This window comes from Amblyraja radiata, chromosome 9, assembly GCF_010909765.2.
Source record: "Amblyraja radiata isolate CabotCenter1 chromosome 9, sAmbRad1.1.pri, whole genome shotgun sequence".
NCBI lineage: Eukaryota > Metazoa > Chordata > Chondrichthyes > Rajiformes > Rajidae > Amblyraja > Amblyraja radiata.
The window spans coordinates 73,372,564-73,393,969 of record NC_045964.1 but is presented as its reverse complement, the minus strand read 5'-3'; the positions used below and the strand labels follow the sequence as shown (position 1 = coordinate 73,393,969).

Below are 21,406 nucleotides of genomic sequence, written 5' to 3'. Positions count from 1 at the left end.
AGTCACTGGCCTCCAACCTGACAAACAACCATCCACCATTACTCTTTGGCATCTCCCATTCAGCTCTGTTGAATCCATCTTGCTACTCCACCATTAATACCCAATCATTGAACCTTCTTAACCAACCTTCCATGAGGAACCTTGTCAAAGGCCTTACTGAAGTCCATATATACAACATCCACTGCTTTACCCTCATCAATTTGCTGGGTAACCTCTTCAAAAAATTCAAGAAGATTAGTCAAACATGACCTTCCAGGCACAAATCCATGTTGACTGTTCCTAATCAGACCCTGTTTATCCAGATGCTTATATATATTATCTCCAAGTATCCTTTCCATTAATTTGCCCACCACTGACGTCAAACTAACAGGTCTATAAATGCTGGGTTTATTCTTAGACCCCCTTTTAAACAATGCAACAACATGCGCAGTACGCCAATCCTCCGGCACTATTCACGTTTCTAATGACATTTGAAATATTTCTGTCATTGCCCCTGCTATTTCTACACTAACTTCCCTCAACTTCCTAGGGAATATCCTGTCTGGACCTGGAGACTTATCCACTTTTATATTTCTCAAAAGTGTCAGTACCTCCTCTTCTTTGAATCCCATAGTTTCCATAGCTACTCTACTTGTTTCCCTTACCTCACATAATTCAATATCCTTCTCCTTGGTGAATACCGAAGAAAATAAATTGTTCAATATCTCCCCCATCTCTTTTGGCTCTGCAGATAGCTGTCCACTCTGACTCTCTAATGGACCAATTTTATCCCTCGTTATCCTTTTGCTATTAATATAGCTGTAGAAACCCTTTGAATTTACTTTCACCTTACTTGCCAAAGCAACCACATATCTTCTTTTAGCTTTTCTAATTTTTTTCTTAAGATTCTTTTTACATTCTTTATACTCCTCAAGCACCTCATTTACACCATCCTGCCTATAATTATTGTAGATCTCTCTCTTTTTCCGAACCAAGTGTCCAATTTCCCTTGAAATCCATGACTCTTTCCAATTTTTACTATTGCCTTAATAAAGGTTTTTTTTTGACCTTTGACCTTTCAACCGAACATGGACATAAAGAGTGGCATGAATATTGTAGAAGCGTGTGATTAGAATTATTTTTGTGTGTTAAGTGATGAACGTGTGCAAAATAGGGCATGAGTGCAATTATGCATTTATTATTGGATAGAATTTGTTGACATTTTTACTAATCTTTACTATGCATGTGAGATCACAAAACATCTTAGAAAATGTGACCAGGTTCCATAATCAATGCCAATCTCCACTTCACTTCAGACCTTGGAGTTTCTGGACCCAACAAAGGAGGACCTGCTTTCCTGTATCCACCTGTTCCACTAATATTTTCAAAGGACAAAATTAATAAACCACCTTCTTTTGTTGGTTTGACATGAGGGCAGTGAACTTTCCGAAACTCTATCATGGTTTCCTGCAGTTACTGTGGGCAGTACCATCACCCATCCTTTTTATTAAGAGTTATAGTTCTAATTATTTAGCAACAGGGATTCCAGTAATAACACTCAATTATTGCAGTAAACAGCAGGATCAAAGCTCCCTGAATACAAACATTAAATGACAGCTCACAATTTTCAAAAATATGGTAATTAGCACTGGGCTTCATGGCATGAACATATTTTCAGGCTATTGTCTTTTCAAAAGTCAAGTTTGAAATCTGGAAGGCTGGAATAGGGGAACAAAAGGAGAAATGCCAAATACATTGATTGCATTCCATAAGTCTCCATTTTTTACATTCCCATTCCACATTTTGTAAATATCCCAACTTGGTTCTCCATTTTTGCAGCTTTGCGACTGACCAGACATGAGCAGTCAGCTCCAACTCTTGGTGCAATGATGGAGCAAGTTATACAAGGTAAAAAAGATTACTAATTATTATGGCTGTGTTTAATGTTGGTTCAAATAAAATATGAGGTACTTTGAGCATATTTGTTTCATAGACAGAACAGGAACATGCCCATCGACCCGTAATGTCTGTTCCGAATATGATGACAAGTTAAACAAATTTCTCTGCCAGAAGGTGATCCATATCCCTTCATTCCTGGATATTTACATGCCTTTCAAAAATTCTAAAAGCCTCTTATGTACCACTATCATATTTGCTTGCACCGCCACCCGTGACAGCATGTTCCACCAATCCGTTTAAAACAAAATGTTCTGCACATCTCCTTTACACTATGCCCCTTTCATCTTAAAGCTATGCCTCCCAGACTATGATATTTCCACCCTGGGAAATAGATCCTGATTGAGTAGCCTATCTATGCCTCTCCTAATTTTATATACTTCTATCAGGTCTCCTCTCAGCCTCCAACCATTCTGAGAAAACATGTCCTTGTACCTAATATTCTCTAATCAAGGCAGCATTCTGACAAACAATCCAGCCACCATTCTGGTACACACTTCATGTTTCAGTAACGCATCATTATCTGAAGAAGGGTCTCGTTCCAAAACGTCACCCATTCCTTCTCTCCAGAGATGCTGCCTGTCCCGCTGAGTTACTCCAGCATTTTGTTTCTACATCATTGTCTTAGATTGTCAATTCCTGAAAGATTTACTCCAGGTTTGTTGCTACTTGTGCAAAACTGTCAATGCAATAAGTTTTGCATTATTAAAACTAGCTATTCAGTATGATGCAAAATAAAACATTCACAATTTTAAAAGATCTATAATATTCCTGAATTTAAAAAAAAACACCTTTTGGCGTTTGATAGTTTATGCTGAATATAAATGTTTCCGCATTTTAGCTGTTTTGCTGATTCTCAAATTCTGTTCAATGCAACAATCATTTCAATTTTCTTTTAGTTTAACGAATGAATCAGAAGTAGATGTTTTTCATAAAATATGCCATGAAGATGACTAACAATTGTGTCTTGATTTATTTTTCGGTCAAACTAATCCAGAGGACGATGCAATTATAAAGGATCCCTTGCCAGAGGATGCTGGGATTGATCATCAAACAGTTCATCAGCTAATCACAGTTCTGATGAAATTCATGGCAAAGGATAAAAGCAGTGCTGAGGCTGATATCAGCAGTGCCAAGGCATTCAACACAGTAAAGCGACATCTGTATGTGCTACTTGGCTACGACCAGCAGGAGGGGTGCTTCATGATTGCCCCTCAGAAAATGCGGACTTCCACTTGTTTTAATGCTTTTATTGCTGGAATAGCGCAGGTAATACACATTATTATCGAGGCACTTTACATTGCTTTGTATCTTTATGAAACAAAATCACGATTCTTTGAATATAATAAGGACATTAACTTAAATGTTTTTGTTATTGAGTTTCATAATTATACTGTATGGTAACTGAAATGGTATACTGAAAGGAGTTTCATACTGTATGGTAACTCAAATCTCACTGTGCCAATTGGTGCATGTGACAGTAAATGTAACTTGAACCTGAACTTAAATAGATTTTGAGGAAAATAACATTGATATATTTTCAATAATGGGGAAGGCAAATGATGTGTTGGTCTTTATTGCAAGAGGTTCTGATTTAACTGCAATGATATAGGCCCTTGGTGAGACTGTATCTGGAATATTGCCCGTGGGTCTGTTTTCCTACACAAGGAAGGGTATGATAAAGATCGAGAGACAGTGCTACTGAGGTTCACCAGGTTGATTTTGGGGATGGAGTTCCAATGAAGAAAGATGAAAAAGATTGGGCTTTTAAAAGAGTGAGAAGTGATCTTATTGAAACATACAATATTCTTCAGGGGCTTGACAGGTATAATGTTTCACCTGGCTGAGGTAAACCTTTGTAGTTACAGTGAGGAGGTGCCTGGTGAACTCACTGTGGCGGATGTTAAATTTGTGTTTATTGTGTGTTTTTGTTATTTTATTATATGTATGACTGCAAGGCACAACATTGCGTTCAGACCGAAAGGTCTGAATGACAATAAAGGATACTTACTTTTTACTTACTTTATGTAACTAAGCTGCCTGTAGAGGTTCAGTCATTAAATCGATTCGCAAAGAGAGATGGATAGATGTTTGGAAATTAAGGGGTGTGAGGGGATATCTCCTAATAGATTAGCCAAGGCCTTATTAAATGACAAAGTGGGCATGAGCGATCGAATGGCCTACTTCTCCTTTATTTAATTATGTTATGTAATTTGTCACAAATGTTTTGTCTTTTGAACTTGCTGAATGTCCACTCGGTTTAGGAAAGGGGTGGGGGGGGGGGAGTGTGCCTTGACTATGAAGCACTAATTGTGCACTTATTGTACCAGCAACTTGTTTTATATCCCCTCCAATGTTTGGTTGCATTAATTTTAATGAAACAGAATACTGGGAAACAAGTACAGCAGTTATCAGTTTTATTGTGTTGTTTATTTTCAAGTTCAAGTTCAAGTGAGTTTATTGTCATGTGTCCCTGATAGGACAATTAAATTCTTGCTTTGCTTCAGCACACAGAACATAGTAGGCATTTACTACATAACAGATCAGTGTGTCCAAATACCATTATTTTTCTCATATTTCTCATGTTTATTTTTGATACTGAAAGTTGTGATTCATACAGTTGAGTCTCAGAGCAATTCTAACCACTGCATATGACTCAATATACTCTCTCAAGAACCCTGCAAATCTCCAAATTTCTTCTGCTGCTCTAGGGGGATTGTGCAGCATCCAATTGATCTGTTAACAAGTCTTTGCAATATGGGAATAAATGGGACTAAATCAGGGGAAAATCCATTTAGACATAGGGCAAATGTGCAAACTCCAGATAGAAAGCACCTGAGGTCAGACTGAAACCTGATCACTGGCACTTTGCTACATCAGCATTAACTACAGCACCATTGTTCCACCCTGTTAGCTCTCCAGATTAAAGATGAGCTTCAACCCATGTGTAAACATGTTTTAGAATATCTAAAATTATATGCGCACTATATCTATAATAGATACTTAAAATTGTTTAATCACCTTATTTCAGAATGGTTCACGTGTACCACATTCTTGAGAAAGATTTCCTCCTCTGTGCTTGATGTATAATTAATAACATATTTATAATGAGGCAATATATGGAAGCTTTCTTTTTGCCGGAAATTGTGTAAACAAATTGTGTGGAAGCAGTATTGGTAACATCACAGCATCTGGGAAATTATCTAAAATTGGATACTGAGTACCCTCAAAGTTAAAAACTTTATTTTACTTTAAAACCCCCCAGCAGGTTTGATAAACTGATGACTGGATGAAAGCCATATCTCATTATCTTATTAAAGGGATTGCATGCACAGAGTATATTGGCTGCTTAGATTTTGAATCTTTGGCCTTGTGCATAAGATGTTTGACTACCGGAGCTATATAATAGGAAGGCTTCAGATGCTCTAACTGTATGTTCCCAAAAAGATGGCAGGCTGTAGCAGTTCCATGTACCCAGGTTCCTGACCTTGGGTACTGTCTATATTCCTAGGTGCTCTGGTTTTCTCCCACATCCCAAATATGTGGTGGTAAGTTAATTGACTGCAGTGAATTATCCCTCAGTATTGGGAATTGATGAGGGAAATAATGAGGTGCAGAGAAATAATGTGAAGGTTAATGGACTGATTTGATTTTTCTGCTGAGTTGCCAGAATGGACTGATGGGTTGAAAGGCCACTTTCTGTGTTGTAATAAGCATTAGCACAATAAATGCATGCCTCCAGATTGAGGATGAGTAACCCAGGTATTATTAAGCTATTGAACCATCCCCTCACCAACGTGCAATCCACTACCTTATTGGAGACCTTTGAACTGTCTATAAGCAGACTTTATCTTGCACTAAATGTTATACCCTATATCCTCTAACAGTTCACTGTGGATGGCTTGATTGTAACCATGTATGGTATTTTCAATGACAGGATAGCACGCAACATAAATCTTTTCACTGTACCACGATGTATGGAGATTATGACACCTCCTCTCTGTTACAACCTTCCAAAAAGACTAACCTTGATATTAATTGCAGCTAAACCTTTGCCAACCATAACATCATTCTCCATCTCATTCAAAACGTCTTTTTTCATTGTAATCCTTCACAAACTAAACCATCTAATGTCATAGATTTCACTTAACGCAATATAGCCTAATCCCTTCACATAGTTGGAATATGTTGGAACAAACTCGAGAGTTTGTAAGATTGTGAAAGACAAGGCATTGTAAAATTGAGGTTAATTTTTGTGCCTTTTGTGGCTCAGTATTTCACAAACAATAATAATAATAATAATAATAATAAATACTTTATTGATCCCCTCAGGGAAATTCAGAAATGGCTGAGAAGTAGATTGGTTTATTTTGTGTCTCTGGTTGTGCTACTTTGCAAAGTCAGGATCTTGTTACCTTAAGCCCCTGTCCCACTAGGAACTAAATGAGGTCCTTAGAAAACTTGCAGTTAAATCTACAATCACATTCTATCATTAGCATTCAGACCTGCTGATACAGCAGTGTTCTCTCCAATCTTTTGTTTCCTTTTTTTTTAACCCTGCAAAAGAGTATTCAGTACCTGTATTTTTCAAAACATATTTATTTGTTGTGAAGTACTTTATGAAATCATATAAAAAGAGTTATATAAAAGATTAAGACAGCAACATCTAGTCAATACCTCTGACATCACGCAGCAACAGCTTTACAACTTGCAGATCTTACTGACATTCTTTAAAAGCTATTTTAGTTTTATTGTAATTAGGTGTAGATATGTACTGGTTAATTTTTGCTGTTTTCTGTACCTTTAGATTCTTTCTTCAGCATGCTCATTCCCATTTCCCCACTGGACTCCTTCTCTATCAGTCACATCCTTTGTACAAATAACTCATTCCAGTTACTTGGTTGTTGTAAGAAACAACAACAGGGTCAATCCTCAGTCTGAAGAAAGTTCTCGACCCGAAATGTCACCCATTCCTTCCATCCAGAGAGGCTGCCTGTCCCGCTGAGTTACTCCAGCATTTTGTATCTATCTGGGGTCAATCCAGTTACCTTCAAGCATTGGGAAGCTGCACACAGCAAAGCTTTCACTCTGATTTTACTTCGGAGTCACGCGAGTGACTACGTGAAGAAGGGCCGTCCGTCTGCGTGCGCGTCATTACGTCTGAACGCAACGCGCATGATGGACTGGAGAGGCACTGAGTCCTCCCAGCCGTCAGGTAAGGAAAGTTGAACTACTTACCTGCGTTCTCTCGGACTTGAAGCTTTTTGTAGTTTCAGAGCCCAGATGTCGAGGAGACGGTCCGCGGGGAAGTCGGCTGCCGAAGACCGCAGCATTCCCAGTAGCGGGCGACGGTCTTGTTCCCGACATTACCGCCGGCAGAACCGGCAGGAAAGACTCGGTGCAGGAGGAGGAGCTCCGTGGTGGTCCTGCGGGACGTAAAAACCACCCGCAAGTCTGACACCCGTTGACTCAGATGAGTCCGGGGAAGAGGGATACCCTCCCTCAACGGAGAGCGTCTGAGGACGACTCTCCCACATGGAGCAACTTATGGAGAAGTTGCTCCAACAATGATCTGCTCCGAAGGGGGGAGCAGTATCAGCACGGGCCTCTACAGCAGGCCGTGCCAGCAGCCTCACACATGGGGAAAACAAAACGGGCCAGGAGTACCTAGGCAAACCCAATTGGAGGGTAGGCCAGGAGGATCCCGGATGGAGAGGATTACCTCCTTCATGGGTAACGTGTTTAAACGTTCAAAACCCACATGGAGCACCTGATGGAGAGGTGCTCCACAATGATATACTCCAAAGGAGGGAGTTATCAGCCCGGGTATTATGGAGAACCCGCAGGTAGCGGCACCTGTTTCAGGGCTGCACAAATGTCTCCTGCTCTGAGGAGAGGAGCATCCACGGTCAGTTTCAGTCTGACCCAAAGCTAGAATCTCATTTAGGTCCGCTGGAGGGGCCATGTCAGCACAGGTATCCTCAGGGGCCTGCGGCAGCACCTGTTTTCAGGGCTACCTACAAATCTCACTCACAGTGGAGGGGAGTGTGAGTGATCAGTAGGTAACTGATCTCGAATTTAAGTATGAACATACTGAAGCACATGCATATGGCCTCAAGAGCCAGCAGTTGGCAGAATATTTGCACAAATGCCGGCAAGGGAACAGCGCTATCAGGGTGACATTGGAGAAACCAGCCGCCGAATCCTCTCTTCAGGTAAGACCAGAAGAAGGAAGCAAAAGCTGTCGGACCAATCAAGGTACAACGACAAGCAAACTTTATCAGTAGGCGACAAAACACACCCCACACCTCCATAGGGGATAAGCGGTTCACTGAAGCCGGTGGTAGCTTGAAAGCTGGGCACGGAAATATGATCAGAGTCGTCTTTCAAGGCAGACTCAGAATTATGGCCAGAATTGTCTTACAAGGCAAGCTCAGTATGATAAGGTTTTCAGACCAAGACCCAAGCAGAGGTCAGGAGAAACATGGAATCCACACTCCCTACCAGTCCTACTCCCAATCAAGGAGAGAAAGGAACCCGCATCAGGGGCCTTTGGGCTTACCACAAGACCACCGTAGCCATGGAGGTAGGTGGGTCTGGGTTTACTGAAACAAGGGATTGTGGACCAGTTACATGTTGGTAATTTTACTCTTGTGTTTTTGTTCAAAATGACAATAACATGAATTTCAGATCTGGTTTTAAAAAACAGATAACAACATGTGATTATTTTTACTGCACAACATACATAGGTTCCAAGCAGACTTGGAACTCGGACCGGAGTTGTCTTCGAGGCAGGCCCAGTATTATGGGCAGGATTGCCTTCCAGGACGGGTGACAGATGGAGGATGTCACTTCATCCAGGTTTAACTCATTTGTGCTGTACAGACTTTCAGAACAGTAACATTTTGTTACGGTCTAACAACTGTTTTATAGGAGCTTCCTATAAAATGGTCACATGGCATGCATCAACCTCAAAGATGCATACTATTCGGTGTCTATTCACTAAGAACAGGAGATATTTGAAGTTTAACTGGATGACATGGCTCTGCCAAATGGGTTGACAGCAGCTCCTAGACTATTGACTAAACTACGGAAACCAATTCTGGGACTACAAAGGTCTCAAAACCACATAGTAATGCCATATTTGGAGGACATTTTCAATGTGGAGTCACCAAGAATTGGCAGAAGCATCAGTCAAAGCAAACCAAAACCCTGTTTGAAAGAATTGGTTACCTCATCCATCCAGTTAAATCAAAATTGACACCTACAAGGGTAATTGATTACCTAGGATTTACTATTAAAAACAGTAAATATGTTGGTGACTTTGCCTAGGGGCAAACAACAAGATTAAGTAAGCCTGCTATGACCTGATAGTCAAATACTAGCCATCTATCAGGCAAACAGCGAGTGTAATTGGCAAATAGTACCTGCATTTCCAGCAGTACGTCACGGGCCTTTGCATTACCAGAATTTACAGCGAGCAAAGGAACGAACACTCAGATTACATGCAGGCCAAATTGGCAAAACTATGGATTACCAGCAGAGGCCATTGTTGAATAACTATGGTGGATAACGAACGAGAGACAGCTCAAGGGAAATTTTGCTCGAAAGCCATCGGTGGTTCAGACCAATGCTAGTGGCTAAGGATGGGGAGCCACAAACACAGTCTAGAGCTGTGGGGGCAGATGGAATGAGCAGGAGTCTGTAATTCCCCAACACAGGGAATCAATTAGCCAGAATTGTTGGGGGCACAATATGGACTCAAGGTTTTCTGTAGCGATGTGCAACCTGTGCTTGTTCAAATTCAGATTGATAACACCACTGCGGTGGCATATATCAATCACAAGGGTGGTGTAAAATCTGTATCTTGCGACAGATTGCCGAACCTCATTTGGCACTGGTGTATCGAGAGGAATATTTGGGTTACAGCGGTCTATCTACGAGGTAGATATAACACGGTGACAGATGCTGGATCACGAATGTTTAATAACAACACAGAATGGATGTTGAATCGGGCAGTATTTAACAAAATAACTACACGATTTGGCATACCAGATATTGATCTGTTTGCATCTAGACCAAACCATCAGTTACCCAGATATGTGTCCTGCGAGCTGGATCCAGGAGCTAAGGCAGTGGATGCTTTCTCCCTCAATTGGGGAGGAATGTTTATGTATGCTTTCCGCCAATTTGTCTCACAAACCGATGCTTGACCAAAATCAAACAAGACTAAGCCACAGGCATATTGGTAGTGCCAGATTGGCCTACTCAAGCCTGGTTCCCAAAAAATTTGGGAATTATAGTCCAGCCAGTTATGGCTGTACCCAAGAGCAGGGACCTCCTAGTGAACCCAGTTACAGGGAGCAATCATCCACTACATGAACGTATTAACTTGTTGTTCTGCAGATTCTGAGGGGGCCATATCAAGGCATAGGACTGTCCGAACAAATACAACACAGTTCGGATAACGGATGTCTTGGAGTTCCTATCAACTCTGTACCATAATTATAAACAAAGTTATAGTGCCAGAGGCGCACTCTCCTCCTATCTGATGCTGGAAGCAGGGCACAGGTCGATAGGAACGCATCCCTTTACAACAAAATTCATGAAGGGAATTTACAACTTAATACCTCCACGGCCAAGCTACATGGACACATGGGATGTGAGCGTGGTACTAACCCTACTTTGACAGTGGGGATCGCCTATAACTAACCCTGAAGGTGGTATGCTGACAAAGAGTCCAGACACTGCAAAAGTTACAGTTGGACTACATGACCACCAATATGAACAACATAACATTCCTAATCAGGAACCTGATAAAACAGAGCAGGCCAGGAATGCCTGGGATGGAGATCCAGTTCTTGGCATATCCAGAGGACCAACGGTTGTGTGTGTGGTAACGTACTAACACCACTATCTGAGAGTTACGGAGAACCTCAGAGGCTCAGAACAATCGGTCCTCATCAGCCATAAAAAACCACACCAGAATGTATCAACTCAAATCATCTCCAGATGGTCAAAGGAGGTAATGGCGGTAGCAGGAGTGAACATTTATATCGTTAAATCTCACTCCACCAGGGCTGCATCTACGTCGGCAGCAAGAGCTATGGACATGCCCCTTAACGACATCCTAGTGGCTGCAGGATGGACGAATGAAATAACGGTCCACCGTTTTTATAACAAACCCATAACCGGACTGGGGGTGTTTGCAGGTACCATTTTAAGTTCTGTCCCTTAGTTTCCCCCCAAGGTTGGGAGGGGTAACTTTTTAAAAACTTTTCTTTCATTTAAAGCATCAGTTACTTTACTTAACTACGTAATGTCTGAATGCTTTAATGATTACACGCATCCATGGTCAATCCATTCAGTGTGTGACGCTTGGATTCGTAACCGGCGTAAAATCACAGAGCTTTGAAATCTTCACGTAGTCACTCACGTGACTCCGAAGTAAAATAGTAAGATTAAACGAGAACTTACCAGTTTGAAGTTTGATCTTGATTTTATGAGGAGTTACGATGAGCGATTACGTGCCCACTGCTCCCACCCTCATATTATCAAGGTCATATAGAAGTTCAAGTTTTTCACAATCTTACTATTCTCAGGTCTTCTTTTTTATCTGTGATTTAACACCGCTGCTTTGAAGATTGACGCGCACGCAGACGGACGGCCCTTCTTCACGTAATCGCTCATCGTAACTCCTCATAAAATCAAGATCAAACTTCAAACTGGTAAGTTCTCGTTTAATCTTACTATTTTATTTAAGTGTAAAATCTAGGTTAGCTTTTATCTTTGTACTGTTGCTTTTGTTGAATATTGTTTAGTTTTAAGATAAACTATGATTTTATTGTGTAGGAAGGAACTGCAGATTCTGGTTTACATCGAAGATAGACACAAAATGCTGGAGTAACTCAGCGGGACAGGCAGCATCTCTGTATAGAAGGAATGGGTGACATTTCAGGTCGAGACCAGAGTCTGAAGAAGGTTCTCGACCCGAAACGTCACCCATTCCTTCCATCCAAAGACGCTGCCTGTCCCGCTGAGTTACTCCAGCATTTTGTGTCTATCTTCGGTATAAACAAGAATCTGCAGTTCCTTCCAATATTTTATATGAATTAAATTTCATGGTAAAGTACCTCCTTCTGTTGGTATGAATACTGCAGCTCTCTGCTTAGCATTATGTGTATTGAAATGATTACTCTCTCTTTCACGATGAAAGGAATGTCCTTGAGCAGAATTCTCCACCAGATGGCACTCTTTGACAGTGAGAAACAAACTCCAATTTGTTTCCCTGAAGAAAGTTAAAATAACACCAGTAAATTGTTTTACTGTTTATTACTTAAATATTCAGTTATAATAATTTTAATATGTTGTTATTATAAACAGTATTCAATTAATCTTTGACTCAAATTGGACAGCAAATTCCTACCGTACATAGTACAGTGCAATGGAGGAACAGACCATTCAGCCCACCATGTCTGTGCCCATAATAATGCCATTCTAAATAATCCCATCTGCCTGCACATGGTCTTTATCCATCTACTCTCGGCCTGTTCATGTGCCTGTCTAAATTTTCCTTAAACATTGCTATGTATCTGCTTCTACCATGTCCCCTGGCAGTGCATTTTAGGCACATCCCACTCTCTTTGTTTTAAATAAAAACTTGCCTTGCACATCTCCTGTACACTTCCCCCTTCTCTCCTTAAATGTATGCCCTCTAATATTTGACATCTTAATCCTGGGAAAAAGATTCTATCTACCTTCAATGCCTCTCATAACTTTATCTACTTTATCAAGTTGCCCCTCATCTTCGATTCAATCCCTTTGTCCACCCTCCCCTAATTCTCTTCAATTCGGCCAACAATCCAGTGAACCTCTTATGCCCCCCTCAACACGCTTTCTATGTGGTGGCAACCAGAACTGCATATAATTTTTCAAATATTACCTAGTTAATGTTCTGTATAGTTGCAATATGGCTTCCCAACTTTTAGACAACGTCCCAAATGATGTAGCCAAGCATGCCATGTGCCTTCTTTACCAGCCTATCCTTGTGTTGACACTTTTAGGACTTTGGACCTAGACCCAAGATTCCTCTGTACATCAATGTTCCAAAGGGTCCTGCATTTACTCCATGCTTTCCTTTTTCAATTGACCTCCCAAATGGTACCCCTCACACTTGTCCAAATTAAACTCCATCTGCTATTTATCCACCCAAATTTAAAGCGGAGCTACATTGCTGTATCCATTGACAATCTTCTTCACTGACCACAACACCAATTTTTGTGTTCTCTACAAATTTGCGAATCAGACTACCTTCATTTTCATTCAAATCTCTCACGCGCACGCACACACACACACACACGCACGCACGCGCACACACACACACACACACAACAAACAACAGCGATCGCAACAATGATCCTTATGGAACACTGCTGGTTACAGATCTCCAGTTGGAAAAACACACCACTACCACTACCAGCATGCCATGAAGGACCTTGTAAATACTTTACTAAATCCACTGCTCTATTCTTATCAATCATCTCCAAGATATATACCAGCAAGGTACAATTCTTTACGTTTCATTTATACTAGTGTTTACAATCTTATGTATAACAATTGTTAAATTTCCTTTCAAAGGCTGTGAAATTCCCATTGGTTCAAAGTCAAGACAAGAGTCAAGTCAAGAGAGTTTATTGTCATGTGTCCCAGACAGGAATGAAATTCTTGCTTGCTGCAGCACGACAGAATATGTTGGCATAAATACAGATCAGATCAGTGTGTCCATATACCATAGAATATATATATATATATACATAAATAAACAGATAAAGTGCAATTGGCTGTTATAGTTCAGAGTTTGTTTGAAGTTGTGTTTAATAGTCTGATGGCTGAGGGGAAGCAGCTGTTCCTGAACCTGGATGTTGCAGATTTCAGGCTCCTGTACCTTCTACCTGATGGCAGCGGAGAGATGAGGGTGTGGCCAGGATGACGTCAAGTCACTTTTATTTCTATAGCACATTTAAAAAACAACTCTCGTTGACCAAAGTGCTTTACATTGGTGGAGGTACTAACGTTATACAACATTGGTTCATAGATTAAGCACATACATAAATACATACATATAGCCCTTGATGATGGGTCCTTGATGATGCTTTACATCTTTCAGAAATATTTAACCAACCAATCTAGACATAGTGACACAGAATGGATGGAATTCATTTATTTGTCCATTTCTGCCCAATATTTAATTTTACTAATTTCATTAGAAAAGAATGTGACGGATGACAAAAGTTTGTACTCCTGTTCATATAAAGTAATTAAAAAAATGGAATGTGCTCTTCACTCTGTAGCAACTGATTGTTGAGATAACTGAAGTTAGGAGTTTAAATTAAGCACAATCTCCTCAGACTCCAGGCATTCCGTCGTTTTGTACTGTATTTAGTCAGCAATCAGACTCGGGATATCTGATAATATACGGTACAAAGCCTACTGCATTGGCTGCATTGGCTTTCCTAGCTTGTTTTCAGTTGTGTTAAACATAATTACTAGCTCTCTGCAAATGGTGCACCTGCCCTCTTGGTCTAGTTTGGGAATGATCTCTGTTGAACAATGGATTACTGAAGTCCTGAGCTATATTGATGCATTCACCATCCATCCCTTTAGTGTTATGCTGGTGATGCATGATGAATGAGCACCACTCTCTTAATTTGGTAATTTGTTGTTTGACTCTGATGAGCCACATTTAATGATATACAATGTATCGCCTACTTCATTGGTTTCCTAACTTGTTTTTAGTTGTGTTAAACATAATTGCTACATTTCTGGTTCTGTTATATTTCTTGCAGGTCATGGATTATAACATTAGCCTGGGAAACCAACTCCTTCCGCTGGTGGTGCAAGTACTTAAGTATTGCACATGTCCACAGTTGCGCCATTACTTTCAACAACCTCCTCGATGCTCGCTTTGGACTCTGAAACCTCACATGCGACAGATGTGGCTGAAATCGTTGCTTGTGATTCTGTACAAGGTACAATTACTTGTTTTTAAATAGAAATGCAGAATTGGCCTGAGTGATATGCCACTGCAAACTAATGCCTGGAGATTGCTTTATAGAATTTGTCATGAGGAAATCAAAGTTGTCTGTATGTAAACTTAATGTGATGCACAAATATAACTGAATCAGCTTTACCGCACTTATTCAAATTAGTGTGGCGTCAGCTAATACTCGGGCCACTTATGGTCGAACCCTTGTCAGTAGGTACGAGGGCTGGCACGTGACGTCATGGGCTAGAGAGAGTGGCCTGCCACTTAAGGTTATCTCACCTCGAGACCTTGGCAGTCAACAGGTAGCTGAGCCCGAAAGAACAACCTCGCTCAGCTGCAGCAGCAATGTTAATATAGTTAGCGGACCAACCTAACGTGTAGAACCTGAATAAACTGACGTCTGGTTTTATTCACCACGTTTGGTGCCGCTACATTAGCATGGTTTTATTTTAACTATGTGGGTATTACAGAAAATGATTACAGAGAAGTTTCAGTGAAGGAATTCACTTTAGCTGCCGGTTTGATATTATGCCAATAAAATGTAACATATTGGACATTTTACTGAAGAAACACTCCAGAGGTGCATCTATAGATTGAGACATTAAACCAAAGCTCTGCCTTCTGATACCATATAACCATATAACCATATAACAATTACAGCACGGAAACAGGCCATCTCGGCCCTACAAGTCCGTGCCGAACAATTTTTTTCCCTTAGTCCCACCTGCCTGCACTCATACCATAACCCTCCATTCCCTTCTCATCCATATGCCTATCCAATTTATTCTTAAATGATATCAACGAACCTGCCGCCACCACTTCCACTGGAAGCTCATTCCACACCGCTACCACTCTCTGAGTAAAGAAGTTCCCCCTCATGTTACCCCTAAACTTCTGTCCCTTAATTCTGAAGTCATGTCCTCTTGTTTGAATCTTCCCTATTCTCAAAGGGAAAAGCTTGATCACATCAACTCAGTCTATCCCTCTCATCATTTTAAAGACCTCTATCAAGTCCCCCCTTAACCTTCTGCGCTCCAGAGAATAAAGACCTAACTTATTCAACCTATCTCTGTAACTTAGTTGTTGAAACCCAGGCAACATTCTAGTAAATCTCCTCTGTACTCTCTCTATTTTGTTGACATCCTTCCTATAATTGGGCGACCAAAATTGTACACCATACTCCAGATTTGGTCTCACCAATGCCTTGTACAATTTTAACATTACATCCCAGCTTCTATATTCAATGCTCTGATTTATAAAGGCTAGCATACCAAAAGCTTTCTTTACCACCCTATCTATATGAGATTCTACCTTCAAGGAACTATGCACGGTTATTCCCAGATCCCTCTGTTCAACTGTATTCTTCAATTCCCTACCATTTATCATGTACGTCCTATTTTGATTTGTCCTGCCAAGGTGTAACACATCACATTTATCAGCATTAAACTCCATCTGCCATCTTTCAGCCCATTTTTCCAAATGGCCTAAATCACTCTGTAGACTTTGGAAATCCTCTTCATTATCCACAACACCTCCTATCTTGGTATCATCTGCATACTTACTAATCCAATTTACCACCCCTTCATCCAGATCATTGATGTACATGACAAACAACAAAGGACCCAACACAGATCCCTGAGGCACCCCACTAGTCACCTGCCTCCAACCCGACAAACAGCCATCCACCATTACCCTCTGGCTTCTCCCATTCAGCCACTGCTGAATCCATCTTGCTATTCCTGCATTTATACCCAACAGTTTAACCTTCTTAACCAGCCTCCCATGAGGAACCTTGTCAAAGGCCTTCTGGATACCTTCTGGAATTATCCGAAGAAGTGCAAATGAGTCTCTCAATCTCTGGCGCCTCAGCCAATATTTAAAGCTTCAACTAATCTCATAAAATATAACTTGTAGAAACAAACATTTGTTCTGACTGCCGTTCTTTGGAGGAAAGCATTTGCATCACACCATACCACCTCTTAAACTTATGAACATGTAATAAAAACAATTAAGAGTAAAATAGATTAATAATGGATGGGATTTTGCATGATGACAGGTAAACTATTACCACTCACCTTTATTATGCCATGGAACTAACAAAGTGCATGTGCAACTAAATGTGGAAATCCAGATACCTCTATTGCCTTCTGATTCTTAACAAAATGCAGGTTTTAGTAGTCTTCTAAAGACTAAACTTATAGAATAAACTTTAAATGATTAAAGTGATATTTCTAATCTCCGAATGAAATCTATTGATCATGTGAAATTATTTTTTTAATGCCATAATTATTGTCCAACAATCTCTCTAGTTAAGGCCATTTGTCTAATTCTCTCAAGTAATTACTTCCAAACTGAATTAATTTATTAAACAAATGTTTGTTATGCTGCTTCAGCTTCTAACTCATTTACGTTCTGTAATGTAGATTAATGCTAATTAATAGCTATGCTGTTTACATGCGGATTTGTTAACTATGAAGGCTCTTCATTATGGTTAGGTGTTCTGCATATTTAGTGACATCTTCGATGCAGGATTCCTGAGTTCCCTGCAGTTGATTTAAAAACAGGAAATGCTCAGCAGGCCAGGCAGCAACTGGAGAGGGAAACGGGGTTAACATCAGCAGACAGTAGAAATGCAGACTCCAGGTGCAGCGGTAGAGTTGCTGCCTTACTCTGCTAACAGCACCAGAGACCCGGGTTCAATCCTGACTACGGGTGCTGTCTGTACGGAGTTTGTATGTTCTCCTCGTGACTGCGTGGGTTTTCTCTGAGATCTTCGGTTTCCTCCCACACTCCAAAGACGTACAGGTTTGTAGGTTAATTGGCTTGGTATCAATGTAAAGTTGTCCCTAGTGTGTGTAGGATAGTGTTAATATGCGAGGATCGCTGGTTTGTGCGGACTAGTGGGTCAACGGGCCTGTTTCCATTCTGTATCTCTAAACTAAACTAAACGATGGTACCACAAAAATGCTGGAGAAACTCAGCGGGTGCAGCAGCATCTATGGAGCGAAGGAAATAGGTAACGTTTCGGGCCGAAACCCTTCTTCAGACTGAAGGGTTTTGGCCCGAAACGTTACCTATTTCCTTTGCTCCATAGATGCTGGAGAAACTCAGTGGGTGCAGCAGCATCTACCCGCTGAGTTTCTCCAGCATTTTTGTGTACCTTCGATTTTCCAGCATCTGCAGTTCCTTCTTGAACACTAAACTAAATGATGCCTGTCAGGAACAATGTTTGTAAGGGGGAAAGTCTATACCTTGGAGTTGCTTTGTGCATTTTGTTTCAAACTCAGTGGTGAGGCATGTTTTCACTACTTATGCTAATATCATTGTTTGTCTTCTAGTATCCCTACAGAGACTCTGATGTCAGCAAGATTGTATTGCATCTGATCTATATCACAATCAATACACTTAATGCACAGTATCATAGCTGTAAACCCCATCCCTCTGCTGGACCCCTTTACACTGATAATAGTAACATTAGCAAGTACAGTGAGAAGGAGAAAGGTAAGATATACAAATATGGCATATGGGCTTCCTTTTTGGCCAACTTTTAGAGAGTAAATATGATATTTGTTTTGGATGGAAATAGAAGATTTATTAGTATTGATTAATTTTAAAGTTTAAATTCTAAAGGCATTACAGTTTTTGTATGAAAACTTGATGATGACAGTATGGAACACTACACATTTCAATGTAATATTTTCCTCTTGTTCAAAGACTTGGTAAAAATGGTTTTATTTTCATGTTGTTGAGATTGCTGGATGTTGAAAATGTAATGTCTGCCACATTAAAGCTGATGTTAGCATCATAGTTACTGCAGGATGCAATAGTAATAGATTTGCTAACTAATCATTACCGATCAAACGCTGTTAATTAATAATTCACTGTCCCAGAAATGGCACGAAAAAGCCCTGGTAGTTGAATATTTTGCGAACCTTGGATCTAAATTTAATTTTCGCCCCCTTTATATAAAACAGCATTTACATGTCACGACAGATTCCTGTGTCCCAAATGTTACTTCCTGAAGTAATTTTTTTGTAATTTGTATTTACCTTCATTTTTTCTTTCTTTCTTTGTGTAAAAGAAAATAACTATCTCTGGTAGTTATAAGAAATGTATCATGTTGAAAATCACGGTATAGCTATTATATGGACATGAGAGAAAAGACTTTGCCTTCCATCACAGTGGGTTCACTGTGATGGATGTTTGTGTGAACTTAATTGTGTGTATGTCTGTAGGACATTGTTTTTGTTTGTATGGCTGTGGAAACAAAATTTCGTTTGAGTCTCACTGGGGCTCAAATGACAATAAATTTGTATTGTATTGTATATTGTACTTAATGTATTTACAAATGTCCAATACTGTTATACATGGTATTATATGTAAAGTTACGTGCCAAGTGCCTTTGACAGTTCAATACCCAGTTCAGCAGTTTAGGTAATTCCAATAATTAATTAACATGCTCCGTGATTACCGAGATATGTCTGCATTGTTTTTTTTCATGTTTTACTTCTTTCTCCCTTGGCCAGAAGAAGATAGTGTGTTTGATGAATCAGATGTACATGATACCCCAACTGGAGCTTGCAACAAGGAATCTCAAACCTTCTTTGCAAGACTAAAACGAATTGGCGGGGGCAAATCAGTAAAGTATCAACCAGTTGAGATGAATGCACAGAAGAGTAAGTTTTTCTACTTCATTGCACAAGAAACATAAAACCTTGACATGGCTATTGGAATAATTCAGGATTAGTCTCATCAGATAGCCTCGCACGATCACCTGCCAGGCAATTGCTATATATATATTGCAATAAAATTACTGTAATATCATTGTTCCCCACATTTATAATTTCCTGATTTATGCTGCACCCAATATTTCAGCTTCTTTTGGGCGGCCTATAAAAAAACTCCCACCAATGTTTTCTGCCCTTGCTACTTCTTAGCTTGACTCGAACTGACTTCAGTTTCAAATCACAGTGTTACATGCCATGTTCAATTCTCACCATTGAACTGATTTGCCCATCTATTAACAGTGCTGCATTATTTGTTTTTTCAACTTGCTCAGGTCTTTAGTCTTTTTTATGTGGGAGGAGGGGGAAACGTTTTTTCTTAGTCAATTCCTGGTCGAGGATGCTTCTATCCTCCGAGCCGCATCTTCACCCCCTCCTCGCGGCATACCATCTAGATTGGCGCGGCCTTTTCTACCGGAGACCGGCCAGAGCTTCAGCAGCGGCGCAGCACTGGATTCCATCGCGGAGCGAGCGATGCCTTACCAGGAATCGGCGTGTTGGAGCTCCAGAGTGCTGCGACTGCCGACTTCAACACCGTCGAGCTGTGGTCTGTGGCGCTTCCAGCCGCAGGTGGCGCTGACTTTGACATTGCGGAGCCTGGGATCTCTCGCCCAGCTCGACCTGTGGACTTCGGGAGCCGCGGTCTCCAGTAGGAAGCGACAGATTCGGAGGCTCCGGGCCGCTGAGAGTGTTCTTCCGTTCGAGGGCCTGAAACATCGGGCCGTCGTTGCGGCGACTGCGGAGACCTCAATAGGCCCCGACCACGGGTGAACAGAGGAAGAGGACTGAACTTTGGTGCCTTCCCTCACAGTTGGAAACGTTGATTCCGCTGTGGGGGGATGTTTTTTATGTTTCATGTTAAATTCTAAAGTGTTGTGTTTATCTTATTTGTGTGCTGCATGGTAACTCAAATTTCACTGCACCAGTTGGTGTATGTGACAATACATGTCCTTTGTCCTATGTCATCCTTCCAAAATGTTGAATTCCCTGGATTACATAATTCCCAGCTTTGTTCATTTTACAGTTGTATTTCATTAATGGCATATTATTCCTATTTGAGCCACTAAATCATTTACCTTATTTTGCATAAGCATTCATATACAGCATCTTTAAGTTTGTAGTTTTCAGTTTTCTGAACTTTAACTGCCACCTCTTTGTTGTTGACTTTGTTTTTGGCATTTATTTATTTCACATTATTTTTCTAACATATCCTTCCTGCTTTGTCTCTTTCCTTCCTGAATTCCCTGCGAGATTCCCATCTCTCTGCCATCTTCCTGGTAGCAAACTTCACCTGGGCACGGATATTGATCCCAGTTCTATTGAGGGGGAACCTCAGGCTTGTACATGTCCTAGCTGCCCCTAAAATGATTCCAATGCCTGAGGAAGAATTCACCCTCCCTCACGTACAATCTCTCCAGCTTCTCTGGTTATCAGCAAGTGTCTGATCCTCCTGAATTCTTTCCACGCAGCATCTTTTTCATATGCCATGGGTGTTCTATTAGAGTTAATCACTCTACTCTGGCAGTGAAATCTAATTGTCAAAGGTCTAAGCCTTAGAATTTCCCTCCTTACATGTGCCCTCGCCCTCTGCTTCTTTAAGATAATCTTTAAAACTGGCCTGTTTTTGCAAGCTTTGGTCCGC

The 21,406-nt window shown here is 40.6% G+C and overlaps 1 protein-coding gene across 5 annotated transcripts in view; it reads left to right on the top strand.

Annotated features, from left to right (window-relative positions):
* Nucleotides 1-21,406, top strand: part of unc79 (unc-79 homolog, NALCN channel complex subunit) — a 199,382-nt gene that overhangs the window by 97,969 nt on the left and 80,007 nt on the right. For 3 of the 5 annotated variants that reach the window (XM_033027737.1, XM_033027736.1, XM_033027732.1), the window contains exons 27-31: nt 1,819-1,886; nt 2,917-3,204; nt 14,781-14,963; nt 18,319-18,481; nt 19,507-19,656. In XM_033027737.1, coding sequence (XP_032883628.1) covers nt 1,819-1,886; nt 2,917-3,204; nt 14,781-14,963; nt 18,319-18,481; nt 19,507-19,656 — 852 coding nt within the window. Of the gene's footprint in view, nt 1-1,818; nt 1,888-2,916; nt 3,205-14,780; nt 14,964-18,318; nt 18,482-19,506; nt 19,657-21,406 lie in introns of all 5 variants that reach the window. The other 2 variants (XM_033027733.1, XM_033027734.1) reach the window with 2 other exon arrangements.